At 39.3% G+C, this 21140-nt stretch overlaps 1 protein-coding gene across 7 annotated transcripts in view; it reads left to right on the plus strand.

Annotated features, from left to right (window-relative positions):
- Positions 1–21140, plus strand: part of sptan1 (spectrin alpha, non-erythrocytic 1) — a 114125-nt gene that overhangs the window by 1015 nt on the left and 91970 nt on the right. For 5 of the 7 annotated variants that reach the window (XM_072240358.1, XM_072240362.1, XM_072240364.1 and 2 more), the window contains exons 1-2: positions 1676–1694; positions 20921–20997. In XM_072240358.1, coding sequence (XP_072096459.1) covers positions 20924–20997 — 74 coding nt within the window. In that variant the 5' untranslated portion in view covers positions 1676–1694; positions 20921–20923. Of the gene's footprint in view, positions 1–1675; positions 1695–20920; positions 20998–21140 lie in introns of those variants that run through there. The other 2 variants (XM_072240360.1, XM_072240361.1) reach the window with 1 other exon arrangement.

Below are 21140 nucleotides of genomic sequence, written 5' to 3' on the forward strand. Positions count from 1 at the left end.
GTTTATTGAGAGAAGATAAGGCTCAACATAAGGCTAATTTTTAGCCCGTGGTAATTGACAGTAAAACGTTTTGAAAACTGGTTTGTTATTCATTTTCAGATGTCAGGGTGATTCTAGCCACAGTAGTGGAATGTGATGGGTCTTAATCTCACCCTCCCCACATGAGGTTTGACTACATCCATCGCCTGTTATGAGTGAATGCAAATCTAAATGTAATGTAAAAATAGAAACAGTATTATTCTCGAAAATCAGAGAAGACTGGGTGGTGGTAGAAGTAGGAATTGTGTTAAGTAGGTGAATTTTATGTCTATTCTTGGGGCCCTTTAATTTAACCTTATTTAATACAAATACTTATCTGAAATTAACATGAATTCATCAAGCACAATTTTTATTTTCTTCAAGTAAAGGTAATTTTTTATGAGAATGTGGCATCATCGAAAACTATTCTTAATTTGCCATTTTTAAAAAAATGGATGTGCCAGCATTTACTCAATTCTTTTAGATCTTTTTGAGAATTAAGCAAATTGCCAATAATTTTACAGTCTAGATTATTTTATGGATGTAACTTTGTGTGATTTTCAAGATTTAGTAATCAGTCATGTATGTTATGAATTTATTTGTTGGTATATAACTGCATAAAATCATGAACCGATGATATGTAATCTAATGTGAAAATAATGATTCATCCTGTAAGAATAATAGATGGATTAACTATTCTGATTAAATTTGGAAGATGTATGAAAAGGACTTCTAAGCTGTTTTGTTCATGAAACACTATTATGCTTTCTAGAGAACTGTCAGTGCTGAGATTATGTATATCAAACATATACAGTGAGGAACTTTTTTTAGGTTGGGTGATAATTAAAATTTATATAATGGTGAAAAGTCCAAGTGTGGTATGGCAAGAATGCCATTCAGATGATGACAGTAATTAAAACTGCGTCATGTTACTGTTGCAATTTTGCTGAATTATGCCAGCTTATCTAGCAGATTGTGATTTTTTTTTCCTCACTGTTGCGGAATGAATGATTCTCTATTAGAATTTGACCCAGATTTTATTGCTCACTTTTTATTAATAACATTGATTTTGTTGTTAGACAATATGTGGGGTGGAGGCAGAATTAAAAGTATTTCATACTGCACAGGCTCTAATTGTCACATTATTTCTTTGAGGGTATTAGTAATTTGGAATAATGCCTCAAAGATCTGATTTAAAGTTTCAAAGATCTATGCAAAACATAATGTAATTGGAATCTAGTACTAAACTTTGCAGCGCATGTGTTTCATATACTGCGTCACTGGGAAACACGCAAACAAGGTTGGATTAGGAAGTGATTTGATTATTTTAATTTTAAATTTGTAAAAATGCAGAACTACTGTTTTTTAATTCCAAAAAAGCTGAATATTTATAAAATGTAGCGTTGCTAAAACTGTGTTACTGACTGTTTTCGTTATCAGAAATTTGAAGTGAGCAGATCCATTTCTAAACTAAATTAACACCATGGAATTGGACCTGGTTGCATAAGCACAAGTGATAATTCCCACAGATCTATGGACTTTTTAAAAAAAATTAGCCTTTTAATTTCAGTGATGGAATTTATTTTGCGTGAATTGTTCTGTAATTATTTAGTAAATATTCTGTTTATCAAACAGCACCAATCATCATGTCTTCATTCCGTAAAACAAAGCTGCAGGTATTGTGTATGTGTGGAATATGTGTGGTTGCTTTCATTTAACTGGTGTGTATTGCATTAACATGGTTGTGACTAGAAGAGCAATACATTGGCTGATGCACGTAGCATGCTTTTACAGACGCACTTTACATGTGATTGATGTAACTGATTTCCATAATGATTTCAAGTCACACTTTCATCCTTATTTGCTCTTAGAGCTCTTTTTCTAACTGCCTTTCTGCAATTGATTACTATTTATAGCAGAAATTCTCAGTTGGAATATTGGCAGCTGACTTGTACATTTTCTTTGCAAGAGTTAATGTGTGGAAATTTGACAAATCCGACCTTAGTATCAAAGTTCTACCTTAGATAAAGTTCTTAATGATATTCTAAAAGGTTATCATGTCATTTTTTTTCCATTTCAGAACCAGGTTTAATAGTACTGGTATATGTTGTGAAATTTATTGTCTTTGTAGTAGCAGTACTATGCAATACATAATATGTGAATTACAGTAAGTAGATATATTAAATAGTTAAATAAGTAGTGTAAAAATAAAAAAAGGATAGTGAGGTAGTGTTCATGGGTGTAAAGTCTATTCAGAAATCAGATGGCAGAGGGGAAGAAGCTGTTGCTGAATCGCTTGGTGTGTGCCTTCAGGCTCCTGTACCTCATTCCTAATGAAGAGGGCATGTCCTGGGTGATGTGGTCCTCAATGATGTATGCCGCCTTTTTGAGACGTCTGTCCTTGAAGACGTCCTGGACACTACGGAGGCTAGTGCCATGATGGAGCTGACTAATTTTACAAGTCAACACTCAATGTTTGAACAACACACATAAAAGTTGCTGGTGAACGCAGTAGGCCAGGCAGCACCTCTTCCTAGAGATGCTGCCTGGCCTGCTGCGTTCACCAGCAACTTTTACGTGTGTTGCTTGAATTTCCAGCATCTGCAGAATTCCTGTTGTTTGCGTTTAAACTCTAAATGTTTGAAAATAGTAATATATTTTAATTATTTAATTCTCAACAGGATATGGTGTACTCACACATTCAAACTTAATTTCAGATTGATATGCCAGGTAGTGGTTACTGATTGATGTAGCTTTTAAAAATGCATACTTCGGGAAATGTGTTGCTGAAAAAAAAATCCCTGTCATCTAAAGATTACCAGATGGACATTGTGTAGAACATTACTATTCTGCAGTCTGAACACATTTCAGGAAAGTACAACAAGGTAGTAATTGGCATGTACAGACACTGTTTGATAATTTAATGTTTCTCATTATTATAAATAAACTTATGGTATAGGTGTTATATGTAGGATTTAATCCTAATTGCCTTTTATATTTAAAAAAAGCGTGTACCAAATACATCCAATATACGCAAACAGTTCAGTTGTAACTTTGTTGTAATTTATTTCAGCCCATTGGGACAGTCTTGATACCCAGCTGGTCTGTGGATAAGTTGATGTTTAATCAGCCCATTTTTTCTTAGTCTTAAAATAGAGCAGGATTTTTAAAAACACCAGTTTTAAAATACTTGGCTATCACTGACTACATCTTATTTTCTTGTCTTTGCTACATGAAAGGCAGGTAGATGGTTTGCTTCCTGACTTTTCCAAAGCTTTGAAAACTGTTCAGACACCAGGAGGAATGAGTTACTCGGGCTAGACTGGCTTTTCCAATTTTACATTTAACTTCCCTCCCGCCTTTGCCCTTGCCCCTATTCTCCCTTGATTTCTAAAAGCTCTTGTTGCAAATGTTTATCTGTTTAAATAATGGCATGAAATGGAAATGATATTTTGCCAATGTTTGAATCTTGGTTGTGGAATTAAACTTATTATGGGAATGCTGTCCGATGAAGTGTGAAAGTGATATTGATGAGTGATACTTTTGGGAATTTGATGACCTAGTATTTGCAGATGGTATGTTTTATCCCTCGGCAATATAGAAACAGTTGATTGCTTTAAAGAATTTACATAATATATTTTGTATTGTTTTAACTTCCATAAGGAATTCAAGTACATTGATCTTGGCTTGGTTGTGCTTTTTGTACATTTTCTGTATATTTTCAATGCACTATTGAAATTTGCTGCATTATACATTTCATTTTGTTATATTTGATTATAATTATACAGTTTTCTTATTACAAAAATATAACAGTAATAAAATCAGGAGTGAAAATATCTTAAGGTTATAAATTAAATAATCTACTGCACTAATGCCAACTGCTAAAATGTCATAAATTAATGACCTTTTGTTAATGAAACTGGGGAAAAATAATTCCATTCTAGTTTTAACTATTGGTTAGTCAGTTTCTTATAATTTAGTCATCTTGGGTAGATCTTTCTAGCATGTTGCTGATTTGCGTTATCAGGCAGGGCCAGAGTACAAATGGGAGTGGCATATCCCTAAACACTTGCGTGGTGTTTGACATCTGTACATAAGCAAATAGTTTCTTGAGGTTTAGAATGGAGGATTGTGCAGATTGGAGAGGAGTTTTAACTTTTTAGCTTTTATTTTAAAAAAATATTAAACATTTTCAGTAGTTTTCTTATTTATTATGTTGCTTAGGTGGGAGTCAACCATTTACAGAGCAATATCCTGGAACATTTCTTTCAAATTCATTTAATGTTTCTGTATTGAAGAAGGGTCAGCAATGTAGTGTGTAAGGTTACAACTGACGTCGTTTGTTTGGCAGAGATGTTGGTTGTCACATAGACGGCAATTGTTTCAATGATATAACAAATCTATGCTGCAAAGATGCTACAGTGGCTTTGCAAGGTATATAACAGAATGATTTGTAATATTGGAACATGAGTTTAGTAAATAAATAATGTAAAATGACATGGTTTATAACGAACAAGAGAAAGTCTACGGATGCTGGAAATCCAAACAACACAACGAAATGCTGGAGGAACTCGGCAGGCCAAGCAGCATCTATGGGGAAAATAAGTACAGTCGACATTTCGGGCCAAGACCCTTTGGCAGGATTGGAGAAAAAAGATGAGTAGGTTTAAAAGGTGGGAGGAGGGGAGAGAGCAACGCAAGGTGATGGGTGAAACCACGAGGGGGAGGGATGAAGTAAAGAGCTGAGAAGTTGATTGGTGAAAGAGATACAGGGCTGGAGAAGGGGGAATCTAATAAGAGAAGATGGAAGACCATGAAAGAAAGTAAAGGAGGGGAGGAGCACCTGAGGGAAATGATGGGGAGGCAAAAAGATGAGGTGAGAGAGGGAAAGGAGGATGGGGAATGGTGAAGGGGTGCATGACTAGAAGTTTGAGAAATTGATGTTCCTGTCATCAGATTGGAGACCCGATGTAGATTGTGAGACCGCCTTGCCAAGCACCTATGCTCCATCCACCAGAAGAAACAGGATCTCCCCGTGGCCACCCATTTTAATTCCATTTCCCATTCCCATTCCAATATGTCAATCTATGGCCTCCTCTACTGTTGAGATGAGGCCACACTCGGATTGGAGGAACAATGCCTTGTATTCTGTCTGGGTGGCCTCCAACCTGATGGCAGGAACATTGATTTCTCGAACTTCTGGTAATGCTCCCCTCCCCTATCCTTCACTATTCCACATACCCTTTCTCCCCTCTCACCTTTAGTCAATGCCTGCCCATCGCCTCCCTCTGGTGTTCTTCCCCCCTTTCTTGCATGGCCTTCTGTCTTCTATTAGATTCCCCCTTCTCCAACGCTGTATCTTTTACCAATCAACTTCCCAGCTCTTTACTTCATCCCTCCTCCTCCCAGTTTCACCTATCATTTTGTGTTTCTCTCTCCCCTCCCCCCACCTTTTAAATCTACTCCTCAGCTTTTTTCCCTCTCCGGTCCTGCTGAAGGGTTTCAGCCTGAAACGTTGATTGTAGTTTTTTTCCCCCATAGATGCTGTCTGGCCTGCTGAGTTCCTCCAGCATTTTGTGTGTGTCGCATGGTTTATAATGATTCTGGAATAACTGGCAAGACAATCTAAATCAACCCTAACAAGAATACCGTATAAGATTAGAGAAACTTATGGTTAGATAGATTTCCATAAAACAGTTCAATTTGCAATATTGATTTGGCTGTTGTGTTAGAATCAGAATCAGATTTATTATCACCAGCATGTGTCGTGAAATTTGTTAACTTTGCAGCAGCAGTTCAATGCAATAAATAATATGGAAGAATAAATAAATAGATCAATTACAGTATATGTGTATCCAGTCTGTGGGAATTATTTTGAAAATGACACCACTATGCCCTCTTTAATCAAGTAAGAATGTAATTTTTAACACCGTCTAATAATCCTGGCTGGCATTTAATGAATGGATTCAGTTGGATGATTAGGAACAGACAAAGGGACTACCTCTTTTGTGGTAGTCATGAGATTTAAAAAGTGCTAGTCTGTTGAAGCTAAAATGTTCTGTCTCTATTTTGCAGGGTGGGGGTTAGAAAACTACTTCCAAATTAAATGTTTGTTATGGCACTGTGTTATGTGCATATGTTTGCTTTAAGTGGTTTATGAAACCAGATGTATTGGCTACGGGATAATATTTGTAGCTTGGAAATGGGAGTTCAGTATATTGTAACAATGATTATCAATGTTATTAATTCTGTAACTTTTACAAATTTAATATTGAGATTCTAAAATGGCGACGTGCAGAGACGCAGCAGCTTCTCCAGCTCCCGATACTGTAAAGCTCTCCCAGTGCATCCTTGGTTTGGTGTTCATACCCCGGAGAATGTAGACAGTAGTGACGAACACAACAACAAACTCCCCTGAGCAAGTAATGTGGTCGACATTTAATTGTAAGATGTTCAGTTGTCCCAGAACAGTGACTGCTTACTACAGATGAGTTTGTGCACCAACTTTTGTTAATGTATACACAGATTCAGTGTCCTTTTGATGTCCCCAACAGGGAAATTCTGTCTGTGTGGAACAAATTCATCCCATTAATTTGAAACACCGAGTTGGGCATGTTACTGTTTAGCCGTGTTTTGGTGAAAATAAGAATGTAGCAGTTCTCATCTCTTTTTGTGCATTCATTCTCAGCCTCAGTAAGTCTATTTTATCTTCTAAGGAGTGAAAGTTGGCCAGGAAAAGTGATGGTACCGTCGGCCTGGCCGCGTTAGCTCTCAGCCTAGTTAATGTCCTGGCTCTCGTGCCACAGTTCTCCTTCTTCTCACACCATCCGCTTCTGCCATTTCCTCAACTGAGTCGCTTAGGCTATGTCGCTGTGGCCAGATTGTGGTGTCCATAGAATTGCTGGTCTGTTGAGCATCACTATTAACTCTGCTGCCAGCAGATTAAAAGTAATTTTGCCTAAGAGCTTAGCAGCGCTGTATTCGCAGATGTCATGTGAGGGTTTGGCTTATTTTCTGGTTGAAGGTTGCTCAACCATGTCGGTTGTTGATTGGCCTGTTCAAAGGATGCAGCTGCTCTTTCTCTTTGGTTGTCTTGTACACAACAACACTGGTTCTTGCATTGTGTTTCAAAGTTTTTAATTGGGGATTTCAGTCAACCAAAGCTCCACTGTAACACGGAAACAGATTTGAGGATCTAGTGAGTAAAGCAGAAGACATGGGTTGCAAGTGAGCATATTAAGTATTAATTTATAAATGAACAGTGAAGCACTAAATCGGGCATCTAGCTAAAAAGGTTGTCATCTAAACTATACAGAACTACAATACTAAACATTCAGTAACCCATTTAACAGGTATGTCATTAAATCTCTCAAGTTACAGTCTGCAGAACTAAGCAAGCTACAAACGAATACTCAAACTAAGTACACGAGCGGGGGCCTGTCTATTTCTGCAATGCTCTTTCAAATGGTTCCATTTAATATCAGAGAATGTGTACAATATACAACCTGAAATTCTTGCTCTTCACATTAAAACAGAAGAGTACCCCAAAGAATGAGTGACAGTAAAAGTGTTAGAATCCCAAAGCCTCTGCCACCCTTCCCCTCAGTACAGAATAATCAACTCTCAACAAAACCAGCATTCGGACAGTCTCTCCATAACTGCTGGTGACTTAAATCAAGTTAACCTAAATGCAACTTTGCTGGATCAAATAACAACAGCACAAAAAGATCGTTACTTATCTTTTCACCCGTTTATTTCTTCGAGCTCAGCTGGCAGGTGAACTTGGACCCGACATCAGAGAGAGACCCTTTCTCATCTCCCCGGCAGTTCTAGAAGTTCACTGCCCGATGTCAGAATTTTCAGAAGTAATAAGGCCACTGATACAAAAGAACAATCAGTTTGTTAGCTATTCCGGCCAAGTTAATGGACTACTGATACAAAAGTACAATCAATTTGTTAGACACTCCAGCCATCTTAATTAAAGAAAGTAATGTCCTACCTGGTTTGCTGGAGCCACAACTTAATTACAAAGATAAGAACATTTGTCAAATTTATGCTTTAATTAAGAAAGGAATGTTCTGTCTAATTTCCATCAGGTACTGCTTTTTGTCAAAATCAAAAGGTGTGAAAAGCCCAGAGATATCTATGTAGATCTGAGCAAACTTTAATCATCTTGCTCCAAAGAAGGCAGCTGTGAGACATTATTCAAACACACTGCAGTCACAGACATAGTCAGTACTGAATCCATTGTTTACAGGGATCTTGAGAATCCTCCTTTCCCTTAAACTTTATCATGGTCACCTCACAGCCCAACCAGATGCCCTGGCTGAATGCAGAGGTGGGCTTCCCCAGCTTATGTGGCTGGGCGTAGAGGACATTACTTACAGTGCAAGGAAAAGTTGTTTGTGTTGACTGTATTAGTGACTCTCTAACTTCTGTGCACGCTTCAAGGCATGCATCACAATGTCGGCCATGAAGGCTACCTTCCTGTCAGGTGAGCAGCCACTCTCTCTAACAGTAGCAGACATGAGACATTCTACAGAGAATCAACCCCCCCCCCCACCCCAAGAAGGTCGCTGGGCCAGACAACATTCCAAGCTGAGTACTCGGGAACTGCACAAACCAGCTCACTGATGTCTTCATGGGCATTTTCAACTCCTCATTCACTCAGGCTTCTATCCCACATGTTTCAAACAGCTATCATCCCTGTACCAAATAACTCTTCATTTAGAACTAAACGGCTATTGTCTGGTGGCACCAACGCTGATCATCGGGAAGTGCTTTGAACGGCTGGTCGTGGCGTAAATCAAAAAATCCATTCCTGCCACATTGGATACTCACCAATATGCTTATCAAAAGAACTGCTCTATGACAGATGCCTTAGCATCTGCCATGCACCTGGCACTGACACCCCTAGAAAATAAGGACACATGTCAGAATGTTGTTTCTGGATTTCACTTAGGCATTCAGCAGGATTGTCCCACTGGTATTGGTGAACAAATTTCTATTCCTTGGTCTAACTACACGACTGTTGGACTTCTTAATGAGGCAAATAACTTCTTCCTCACTGTCAACAAGGCAAAGGAGATAGCTATTGATTTCAGGAGAACTTGCACCACTCACACCCCTCTTTACATAAGGGGCACAGCAATGGAAACTGCAAACAGTTTCAAACTCCTGAGAGTGCACATCTCACACAATCTCTCATGGACCGAGAACACATTCTGCATAATCAGGAAAGCTCACCAATGCCTCTCCTTTCTGAGGAGGCTGAAGAGAGCTGGACTAAACACATCTTTACTCAAGTCATTCTACAGATTGGTAGTGGAGAGCATCCTAACAATCTGCATCACTGCATGGTATGGAAACTGCACTGTGGCGGACAAGAAGGCTCTACAACTGGTAGTCAAAACTGTCCAACGCATCACTGGCACCAGCCTTGCCTGCCATCAAGAACACATATACAGAAAAATGCCAGAGAAGGGCCAGTAACAGTGAAGAATCCCACACACCCTGCTCATGGACTGTTTGTTCCACCCCCATCAGGGAGGAGGCTACACAGCATCCACAGTTGGACCACCAGACTGAAAAACAGTTACTTTCCCCAAGCAGTAAGGCTGATCTATACCTCCACCCACTAACCCATCCCTCCACACCCCCAACCATCACTACTTTATCATTTTCTGTCAGTCACCTTATGAACAAACACTCCTATGTCTTGAGTTACTTTATGGACATGCAGTACGATCAGTCTGTATATAAGCTATCGTATGTATTTATATTTAATGAGTTCTTTATGTATTTTTGTGTTGTATCGGATCCAGATTAATATTTATTTCATCTCCTTTACACTTGTGTACATGAAATGACGTTAAGCAGTCTTGAAATTGAAGTGCAATCCAGGACTAGTCTCGTGTGTTTTCATTGCATTCTTGTGGCTAGTATACTCTTCCTTGGATAAGAAGAACAATCCTGTACATAATACTCAGGGTGCAGTCTCAGAGGCTCTCTATAATTGAAATAAGCCATCTTAACTTTGTGCTTGAAAGCCAACATATCACCTGCCTTCCCAATTGTGTGCTGAACCTGCATGTTCACTCATGTCCCTTTGGACACCTAAGATTTAAAATATGCATCGGTTTTGGACAAAAGTGGATAATTTAAGAGTTTTACTATGTAATATTCAGTCTGTCATATTCTTGCCAGCTCAGCTTATCTATATACCTTGAATACTCTTTTCATCCTGCCTAGTTTTGTACCATCTGCAAACCTGACAATATATAGTGGCATGCAAAAATTTGGGCACCTCTGGTCAAAATTTCTGTTACTGTGAATAGTTAAGTGAGTAGAAGATGAACTGATCTCCAAAAGTCATGAAGTTAAAGATGAAACATTCTTTTCAACATTTTAAGCAAGATTAGTGTATCATTTTTGTTTTGTACAACTACAGAGTGAAAAAAAGGAAAGGAGCACCATGCAGAAGTTTGGGCACCCCAAGAGATTTGAGCTCTTGGATAACTTTTACCAAGGTCTCAGACCTTAATTAGCTTGTTAGGGCTATGGCTTGTTCACAGTCATTGTTAGGAAAGGCTAGGTGATGCAAATTTCAAAGCTTTAAAAAACCCTGACTTCTCAAACCTTGTCCCAACAATCAGCAGCCATGGGCTCCTCTAAGCAGCTGCTCTGAAAATTAAAATAAATGATGCCCACAAAGCAGGAGAAAGCTATAAGAAGATAGCAAAGCGTTTTCAGGTAGCCATTTCCTCAGTTAGTAGTGTAATTAAGAAATGGCAGTTAACAGGAATAGTGGAGGTCAAGTTGAGGTCTGGAAGACTAAGAAAACTTTCTGAGAGAACTGCTCGTAGGTTTGCTAGAAAGGTAAATCAAAACCCCTGTGTGACTGCAAGAGACCTTCAGGAAGATTTAGCAGACTCTGGAGTGGTGGTGCACTGTTCTACTGTGCAGCGACACCCGCACAAATGTGACCTTCATGAAAGAGTCATCAGAAGAAAACCTTTCCTGCACCCTCACCACAAAATTCAGCGTCAGAAATTCGCAAAGGAACATCTAAACAAGCCTGATGCATTTTGGAAACAAGGCCTGTGGACTGATGAAATTGAAATAGAACTTTTTGGCTGCAATGAGCAAAGGTATGTTTGGAGAAAAAAGGGTGCAGAATTTCATGAAAAGAGCCCCTCTCCAACTGTTAAGCATGGGGGTTGGATCGATCATGCTTTGGGCTTGTGTTGCAGTCAGTGGCACAGGGAACATTTCACTGGTAGAAGGAAGAATGAATTAAGTTAAATACCAGCAAATTCTGGAAGCAAACATCACACTGTCTGTAAAAAAAGCTGAAGATGAAAAGAGGATGCGGACATCCCACCTCTCCCGGGAGTTCGGGGAGTCTCCCGCATATCAATAGCGGCTCCCTGATGCCCGCAAATTACATACAATGTCCCGGAGATCGATTTTTTTTATATAGAGAGGGAGAGGGGAAAAAAAAAGAAAGAAAATGAATGAATCCTTTTTGATCTCTTTTTGTGCTAAGTAGACCTATCAGTTCAGTTAATGCTGTCTGTAATGACGCTGGAATCATCTGGACAACTGTTGGTGATGAAGTACAAAAGCCTGGCGAAGACATTTCCAAGGCTGGCGGTGACAACCTGACTATGCAAGGCTGTCCTATATGGGCGGGGTGCGTTGGCGTCTTAAAGGGGATTAGAGTGGGGTTTAAATTGAAGCGAAATTCCAAAATTGTCCGCTAAGACATCTTTAAAAACGCGCTTGCAGCAAGCAAATTCTTCAGGGTTTTTTCCCCTGAAACACTTCCACTTACAGGTACATTGAAGCCCACGATGGGCTGGGTTTAAGTGCAGCCATTTTCAGAAGAAAAACCGATTTTAATAAATACCCGGTCCCCACCAAGGTCTTGTCATTAGGACAGCAAACTGTTTACCTGTGCTGCGCACTTTATATGCATTTTGAATTACACTTTATTAAATAATATTGTAGTATATTGTTTTATGTGGTGTGCATGGTATATGTATTGTGGCTACATCGTGGTCCGGACAGAGGTTGTTTCGTTTGTAGACAATCAGCCAGATGACAATAAACTTGAACTTGAAGATACAGAACTTCTAAATCACTCATTTAAAATCCCCCATTTCGATGTAAAAAAAAGTAAGTTCTGATCCCGACTATTGCAGGCAGTGTGTGTGTGACTGCACGTATATGCAATCAGACATTGTCCAAATGGACGTTAAGCGACACACACCTGTAATAAGGATACACCTTATGCTTTTATTTCTTTTAGGGACCACAACATATTTGGGAGGCTAAGTTCAGGGAAGGCTGCTCAAGTATTTCACAGTTCTTTTCAGCAGAAAACCAAAGCCTGACAGAGAAGGTTTCTAGAGCTGAGGTATACTTTACATCTTTCATCGTTGAGCATAACCTGCCATTCCAGGTGTGTAAGCACACAGGCAAGTTATTCAGGAAAATGTTTCCTGATTCAGAAATAGCAAAAAAACTATGCCTGCTATTGTGAACATGTCACAGTGAGACAGAATTCAGAAGTCAGCTGTCTCACAAAACACTTGTGAATCTGATGTCTTGCAAAATTAACAAATTCATTGACACAGACTGCTGAGGTTGGGACTTCCGGTTGAGACCTCCCTGAAATGAGTTTTTGCAGGGTGGGATGTCTGAGGATGCCTTCTACAACAGAATAATGATCCTAAACACACCTCAAAATCCACAATGGACTACCTCAAGAGGCGCAAGCTGAAGGTTTTGCCATGGCCCTCACAGTCCCCCAACCTAAAAGTCATCGAAATTCTGTGGATAGACCTCAAAAGAGCAGTGCATGCAAGAGAGCCCAAGAATCTCACAGAACTAGAAGCCTTTTGCAAGGAAGAATGGGTGAAAATGCCCCTAACAAGAATTGAAAGACTCTTAGCTGGCTACAGAAAGCTTGTACAAGCTGTGGTACTTGCCAAAGGGGGTGTTACTAAGTACTGACCATTTGCTTCGGGCCCTTTTCCTTTTTTGTTATTTTGAAATGTAAAAGATAGAAATGAAAAAGTAATCTTTCTTAAAATATTGAAGAAATGCGTCATCTTTAACTTTATGCCTTTTGGAAATCAGGTCATCTTTTACTCGCTTAGCTATTCATACTAACAGAAATTTTGACTGGGGTGCTCAAACTTTTGCATGCCACTGTAGCATTTGGACCTTGGGCCAAATTGCTGATGTAAATTGTAAACAGATGAATTTGAGTCAGAGTAATACAGCCTGGAAACAGGCCCTTCGGCCCAGTTGGTCCATGCTCATCACAGCATCCTTCATGCTAGTCTCAGTTGCCCATGTTCAGCATTCACCTCAACAGGAAGGTTTTGCCTGGATTCTTGATAGGACCCTTTTAAAAGTCTCTGACTTGCCATTTAAATAGTCAATTTATGCTTTCAAAGTTGGCCCTGATACAATTCAAGACTTTAACCTGTGGGTCTATTACTTTCATAACTATTTTAAAACTAAAAATAGTTGTGGTCACTGGACCCAGACTGCTCCCCAGCTGACGCTTCAGTTACTTCACCCATGTCATTCCCCCAGAGGAGAACCAGATTTGCTCTTTCCCAAGTAATACTTCCATATATTGTGTGAAGAAAATGCCTTGAAAGCATTGTACAAAATTCCACCCCATGCAAGCCGTTTGCACCCTGGATGGCCCAGATGATCACAAAAAAATTGATATCTCCCACAAACTTTACCCTACCCTTCTTACAATTATGTTCAAGTTCCTGCTGACTGTTGGGGGGTGGGGGGTCTATAATATTCCTCCCAAGGTGACTATCCCTTATTTCTAATTTTTACCCAAGTGTCCTCGTTAGATGATCCCTCAGGAATCATCTCTCTAAGCACTGTTATGTCCTTCCTTAGTATAAAAGGCAACATCTCCTCCACTCCTACCTGTTCCTCTATCAGACCTAAATAATCAGTATCCTAGTAAGCTACAATGTTGCCGCTATCACTACAATATCCTGGTGCTTAAAGACAATCTACACCTTATTTAATCCACTTTATCTGTTAGGCAATGTGCATTGAAATAGATGCAACTTCAAGCAGTGGTCCTATCTGTATTTTTATGTAAACCTGGCTATTCTGACTGCTATGCTTATACACTTTGGTTGTGGCATAAACCCATCTTCCTACTGACTTTGTTTGACTCCCACCCACCCCCACCAATCTAGTTTAAACCCACTTGGTGGTAAAAACAAATTTTCTTGCCAGGATATCAGTTCCCCTCTAGTTCAAGTGTAACCCATCCTTGTACAGGTTGCCTCTGCTTCAGAAGAGATTCTGACGATTCAAGAACCTAAATCCCTGCTACCTGCATCAACTCTTCAGCCACACATTCATCTGGCCTGTATTCTATTCCAGGACTCACTAGCACATGGCACCAGGTGCAATCTGGTGATCACTACTGTCAAAGTCCTGCATTTTAGTTTCTTACCTTATACTCATTCTGTATATGTTGTTGGTACCAATGGGTACAATGCCCTTTGGTCAGTTGTGCTCCCTCTCAAGAATTTTCTGCAGCTGCTCAGAGATGTCCCTCACCCTAGCACCCAGGAGTTGACACATCATCTTGGCATCCTTCTATGGCCACAGAATCTCATGTCTGTCCCCTAACTCTTGCTCCTATCGCTGTTGCTCTGCCTGATTTTACCCTTTCCTGCTGATTATGAAGCCCTCAACTTTTTAGATAATCTTGAATAATCCAGTTCCAGGTTCCTTGACCCAGTCTGTCAGGAGCTGCATCTGGGTGCACTTCCCAAAGGGAGACCGTAAGGTTCCCTAATTCTCATATCTCTCAGGAGGGCCATTGCCCTGCCATTCTTCCCACATTGAATCAAAGACTAAGGATCAACAGCATTATATAAAACAGTGCCTCTGCCTTCATATTGAAGCCCTATTATTTTGAAAGAGTTGCTCTCACTCCCCACATCTGGGCCACTAACTCCACTTATTCACACCAAAACCTTCTGAGAATAAACTTTTCACTCTATAACACTGACCACTTTTACAATGTCTGCTCTACTTGACCCTAATTTTTTTATTGGCTGCTGTCAATCAGCTTATAAGCCAATTATTAATTATCAATTTGTAAACGTGTCTCTTTTGTGATGGTATTTGGTTTGCTGACTGCAAAGTTCTAAACTCAAAGAAAGACCTTAAGTCCTATCTGATTATAGATAGCCACATGTACCTTCACTAAAGCAAGGTTAGACTGTAACTTCCTACTCTTCCAAGACTAGTTCACTTCCCTGTTTATCCTTCACTGTGAATTTAGCTACTAATACCCACTGTTTCAGTGGAAGATCCCACCTTCCTACCAAGGAAGAGGTAGTTCCAGCTAACAAGGTAGTTTCAACCTAGTTCATTTATTTTCAGTGATACACATTTAAATCCAAACAACATTTTTAAAAGACATTTAAAATTCACAGGATTTCCATTTTGTAAAAGATTTCCAAGTTACAAACCATATCTAAAACACAAAGGATTTCCAACACACAGGTACAATTCCTGTAATCTAAAAAGACATATCCCCACGCTGCAGATGAACTGGTTGTTCGTCACAAAAATTGAAGGTAGAGGAATGGATTCTAATTCACCCGCTGTTTCTGTCATTCTTCTTGATGTTCCTGGATCATTCCTAAAAAGCCTGAACTGCTGTATTACATTTGTACCATTTCTCTGCCACTTGGGTGACTCATGCACCTGATATTTTTCCAGATGCCTTTTAACCCAAGTGGTCTAAAAGCTTCTGGAGACAGAGATCCCAGGTACCCACAATTAATGGTGTTAAGCTGAACCACGAGTGCACATATCTTCCAACTTATTAATAGATCAGTTATTGATATGCTAAGTGACAACATCAATCTGGTTTTCAAGTTTCTTTGAACTAAATAACGTAGCCAGCTGTTTTGAAACAAGCCCATTGTCTTACAGTGCACCTTTTGAGCATTTAGCCGAGATACTGTAGGGCCAGCAAGTCTTTGGCTCTATAGGAAATGCTTGTTTGAAAGCTGTCCTTTTAATGTCAAACTAGTTTTTCCTTTCTATTTACATTAAGAACTGAAAACTGGCCATTTATGGCAAGCAGCTATATAAAATATTGATTGGAAGTTTAACTTATTCAAAAATAACACTTCGATCTTTAGAAGTGTCAGCTGCTGTGCTTAGAATGCTGAGCTTGGTAAAAGGACAAGGCCCCTTGGATCAGGACTGTGATTATCTATCACACCTTTAGGTTTCTAATAAATGAAACTCACTAGAAAGTAAGCCCAGAGACCTACCTCTTTTAAACACTCATCCAAGTTCAATCTCCTGATAAGCCCAAACATTAACTCTGTGGCACACCCAACCTGAGAAAGTCCGATTACTTCCTGTAATGTGATAATGCAAGTTCAGTTTTGAAACTGAAATCTCGTAACTAATCCAGACATAATGACATGAGTATTTGACATCACTAACCAGAAATTGGGACCCGCAGCATCTTTGTGTTTCAAACTTAAGCTATAAATTTATTGCACTTATTTTGTTGGAATGTATGCAGTGTAAGTCCAACACTGAAAACCAGTATTTGTAATTTCAAGTATTTTCCTAATGTCTAAGTGTACTATAACTCCAATAATCTGGCATATTTTGGATTTCGATGCTGGACTGCCTTATTTTCTGGAACATTGTATACTATTTCTATAAATATCCAATACACTCTTAATTTGCTTTTTTAGATATCACATAGTATAATAAAATTTCTAGTGAAACGGATAAGTTTAAAGGGTGCATGGGAAATTGGGCCATGGTGAAATTCGAGGGAGTACAGGAAGCTTCATGTGAAGCCATATCCTGAGCCATTGGGGTTCTGGGGTTATGGCAGGTGAATTTTACATATTCATTCAGGAGAATGTACAATTTATGAGCAGAGAGAAACCAAGAAACTGGGTATGAACATTTGAAACTCTGTATTTCAGCTTTAGGAAGGTTGACTGAGAACAGTTTAGAACTTGCTTAGTTACTAGAGTGCATTGAAATGGCTTTTTTAAAAATTTGCTTGGTTAATGTTGTTCTGGTTGCTATCTTGAAATCTGGTTAGCCCCTTCCTAAGTAATTTATATAGCCTTGTGAATACTGGCACATTTGAACTTGTTGGACATTTTTCCTGAACATTCTCTTTCATTGTCCTCCTGTCTTGCTGATGTCAAATTCCATGTACAGTAGCTTAGTGGTTAGCACAATGCTTTACAGTACAGGCGACCCAGATTCATTTCCCACCACTGCCTGAATAGAGTTTGCACATTCTCCCTGTGAACTCGTGGGTTTCCTCCCATAGTCCAAAGGCATACTGGTTGGTAGGTTAATTGGTCATTTTAAAAAGTTCTGTGATTAGGCTAGGATTAAATTAGGGGATTGCTGGGCGCCATGACTCGAAGGGCCAGAAAGGCCTGTTCCATGCTGTATCACAATAAATAAATAATTTGCTCAAAATGGACACTTTTGATGAGATAAGTGCCCAGAAGGGTCTCTGACAACGGAAAAGGAAAGTAAACTAAACTAACACCATTGAATTGTGAGTTATGTTGTTTCAGTTATTAAATGGATTTGATACTTCTTAAATATACAACATTTACTGAGCTGGATGCGAAGGTGGGAGTAAGCAATGTATGTGTCATTCAAAGACTGCAAACAGTCTGATTTGGTTTCGTTCATTTGTCAAGGTCAGATAGGAAGTTACTGGTTCTGGAAGAGTATATGTGTGACCCAGAGCCCCTTTGGCCTGCATTATGTTTACCTGAAAAATATTTTTGCGATCTAGTTTGAGTATTGGACAAATAGCCTGATGGATACACAGCATGGCAACAGGTCATTTACTCTTCCAATCCATGTTGACCATAAAGCACCTGTTTACATCCATTTTGCCACTTGACCCATTTTATTCTTATTCATTTTATACCACCTGCAGATCTACCAGTAGCTTGTATGCTAAGGGCAATTTATGGGAAATCAATTAACCTATCACCCTGCAAGTCTTTGGGATGTGGGAGCAAACTGGAGTACCTGGGGGAAATCCACACAGTCACAAGTGAATATGTAAACTCCACATAAATGGCATGGGAGGTCAGCATTGAACTTGGGTCCCTAGTGCTTCGAGGTGGGCTACTTACCAGCTGCACCATTGTGAACGTAGATTAAATAACTACAGCACAAAAAGATGGTTACTTATCTTTCCACCCGTTTATTTCTTTGAGCTCAGCTGGCGAGTGAACTTGGACCCAACATCAGGGAAAGAACCTTTCTCATCTCCCCGGCGGTTCTACAAGTTCACTGCCTGATGTTAGAATTGTCAGAAGTTATAAGGCCACCGATACAAAAGAACAATCAGTTTGATAATCATTCCGGTCAAGTCAATGACTATTGATACAGAGAACAATCAGTTTGACAACTATTCCGGTCAAGTCAATGGACTATTGATACAAAAGTATAATCAATTTGTTAGACATTCCAGCCACCTTAATTAAAGAAAGTAATGTCCTACCTGGTTTGCTGGAGCCACAACTTAATTACAAAGATAAGAACATCCGTCAAATTTATGCTTTAATTAAGAAAGGAATGTTCTTGTCTAATTTCCATCAGTTACTGCTTTTTGTCAAAGTCAAATGTGTGAAAAGCCCAGAGACATCTATGTAGATCAGAGCGAACTTTAATCATCTTGCTCCAAAGAAGGCAGCTGTGAGACATTATTCAAACACATTGCAGTCACAGACATAGTCAGTGCTTAATTAATTGTTTACAGGGATCTGAGAATCCCCCTTTCCCTTAAACTTTATCACCATCAGTGGGGCAGATAAAGCAAAGCTTAACGCACAAGAAGGAAATGAAGACATATAACGTACATAAAATGCTAGAGGAACTCAGCAGGTCAGGCAGCATCCATGGAAATGAACAAACAGTCAAAGTTCTGGGCCAACACCCTTCTTCGGGACTGGAAAGAATGGAGGAAGACACTAGAACAAAAAGATGATGGAGGGGAAGGAAGGTAGCAAGAAGGTGATATGTGAAGCCAGTTGGGTGGGAAAGGTAAAGTATTGGAGAGAAAGGAATCTGATGGGAGAGGAGAGTGGGCCATAGGAGAAAGGGAAGGAAGAGGAGTACTGGGGGAAGTGAGGCGAGAAGAGGTAAGAGGTCAGAGTGAGAAATAGAAGGAGGGGGTAGAGAATTTTTTTTTATTTTACCGGAAGGAGAAATTGATATTCATGCTATCAAATTGGAGGCTACCAAGATGTTGCTCCTCCATCCTGAGGGTGGCCTGATTGTGGTACGAGACGAGACTGTGGACTGACATGTCAGAGCAGGAATGAGAATTGGAATTAAAATGTTCCGCCACTGGGAAGTTCTGCTTTTGGCAGATGGAACAGAGGTGCTCGACGAAGCTGTCTGCCAATTTATGACAGGTCTCACCAATGTAGCGGAGGCCATATTGGGAGCACCAGATTCACCAATGTAGAGGATGGCATGTACTTGTTTCCAAAATTAAATATTCTAAGACTTTGAAAAATGTAGAAGCATAAGGAACCAAATTCTGATAAATGGGATCAGTGTAGATGGGTACTGGATCGCTGGGATAGACATGGATTGAAAGGCGTGCTTCTGTGCTGCATTACTCTACAATTACTGTTTTACCATGTTGAGATATTCCGCTGTGATTTTGTTTGCCTAGAAGCCTTGATAACTTTCAGTTGGTGGGTGTTTTTTTTATTCTCTTGCTACATGATTGTGGTGCTGAGATTGTGGAGGATATGGTTCTGTAGGTTGAGTCATGTCCCCACCCATCAGTGGCTCTCTTGCTAAAGGAGAACTTTTGAAGTGCTACTAACTGTTTCAGTCTTGAGTATACTTCGTGACTTTTAGTTGGGTAAGGTCTTGAATGTTCAGGTTCTGGGTTTTAATGTGCTGAATTCCTCATTTGTCCAATCAATCATGAACACTAGTTGGCACTATTAGAAAATTGACACAATAAAGGTCAAAATCCAACAGTGGTTCTTTACAAAGACTATTACATATGTGATTAATAGCAATGTCATGACTTAAAGCTACTCTTGATAATTCCATATTGCGCAATTTATTGTAATTTGAAGATTTGTTCTGTGGTTCCACGTGCTCAGTTAATGTTATTGGCAAGTGGGGTAGGTGAGAGAAATACTTCAACTGCAGGAAAAGAATTAAATATAGTTAAAATGTACATTGAAGTTTGTTCATTTTATTGTCATATTTGGAAATTAATTCATTTTAAAAATCAATTTTTTGTGGGGGAAGGTTATCAGTACTCTTACAGAACTAATAGGGGTACAATTACCAACGGACCCTGCTATACATCTTCTAAATGATGACTCTCACCTTTCCCTTACGGAAAAAACATGCAAAATCTGGCTGGGAGGCCTGACTGCAGCTAAGAAGATTGTAGTCCAGAGTTGGAAACCTCCCCACGGTATTTCAATTACTGACTGGCTCCGGAGCTTTTTGGACATTTCTTACCTGGAATTTTCATCAGCAAGAGTAAATGATGCACGACCAAACACAATCATAATGTGCACAAATTTGATATCTAACTTAAAAGATCTTTTGTTAAAATAGGAATGCTTTGTCTGTGTATGTACTACTATTCAGTTGATTGGTGGAGGGGAGAGGGGTGGAGGGGGGATGGTGATGAGGTTGGGGGTTCGCTGGGTTTAACAGTCAAAATGTAATTGGCAACTGGTTGTATTGAATGTAATTTGTTGGTGTTGCAATAAAAAAATTAATAATAAAAAAAAATCAATTTGTAACCAATTTGTTTTAACAGAAAATGGATTCCACTGGAGTGAAAATTCTAGATTCAGCAGATGACATCCAAGAAAGACGTCAGCAGGTGCTAGACAGGTATGAGACTTAATTATATTGGAAAAGTGGTCATTTGTATTACCATTGAAAAATTGTAGTAGTGGCAGCTTGTATGTAAGTGTAGGTGGTAGTGTATAGGTGGTCCAATGCAGACACTTATCATCTGCACTAATTTTAAGGTC

This window comes from Mobula birostris, chromosome 22 (assembly GCF_030028105.1).
Source record: "Mobula birostris isolate sMobBir1 chromosome 22, sMobBir1.hap1, whole genome shotgun sequence".
NCBI classification, from domain to species: Eukaryota; Metazoa; Chordata; class Chondrichthyes; order Myliobatiformes; family Myliobatidae; genus Mobula; species Mobula birostris.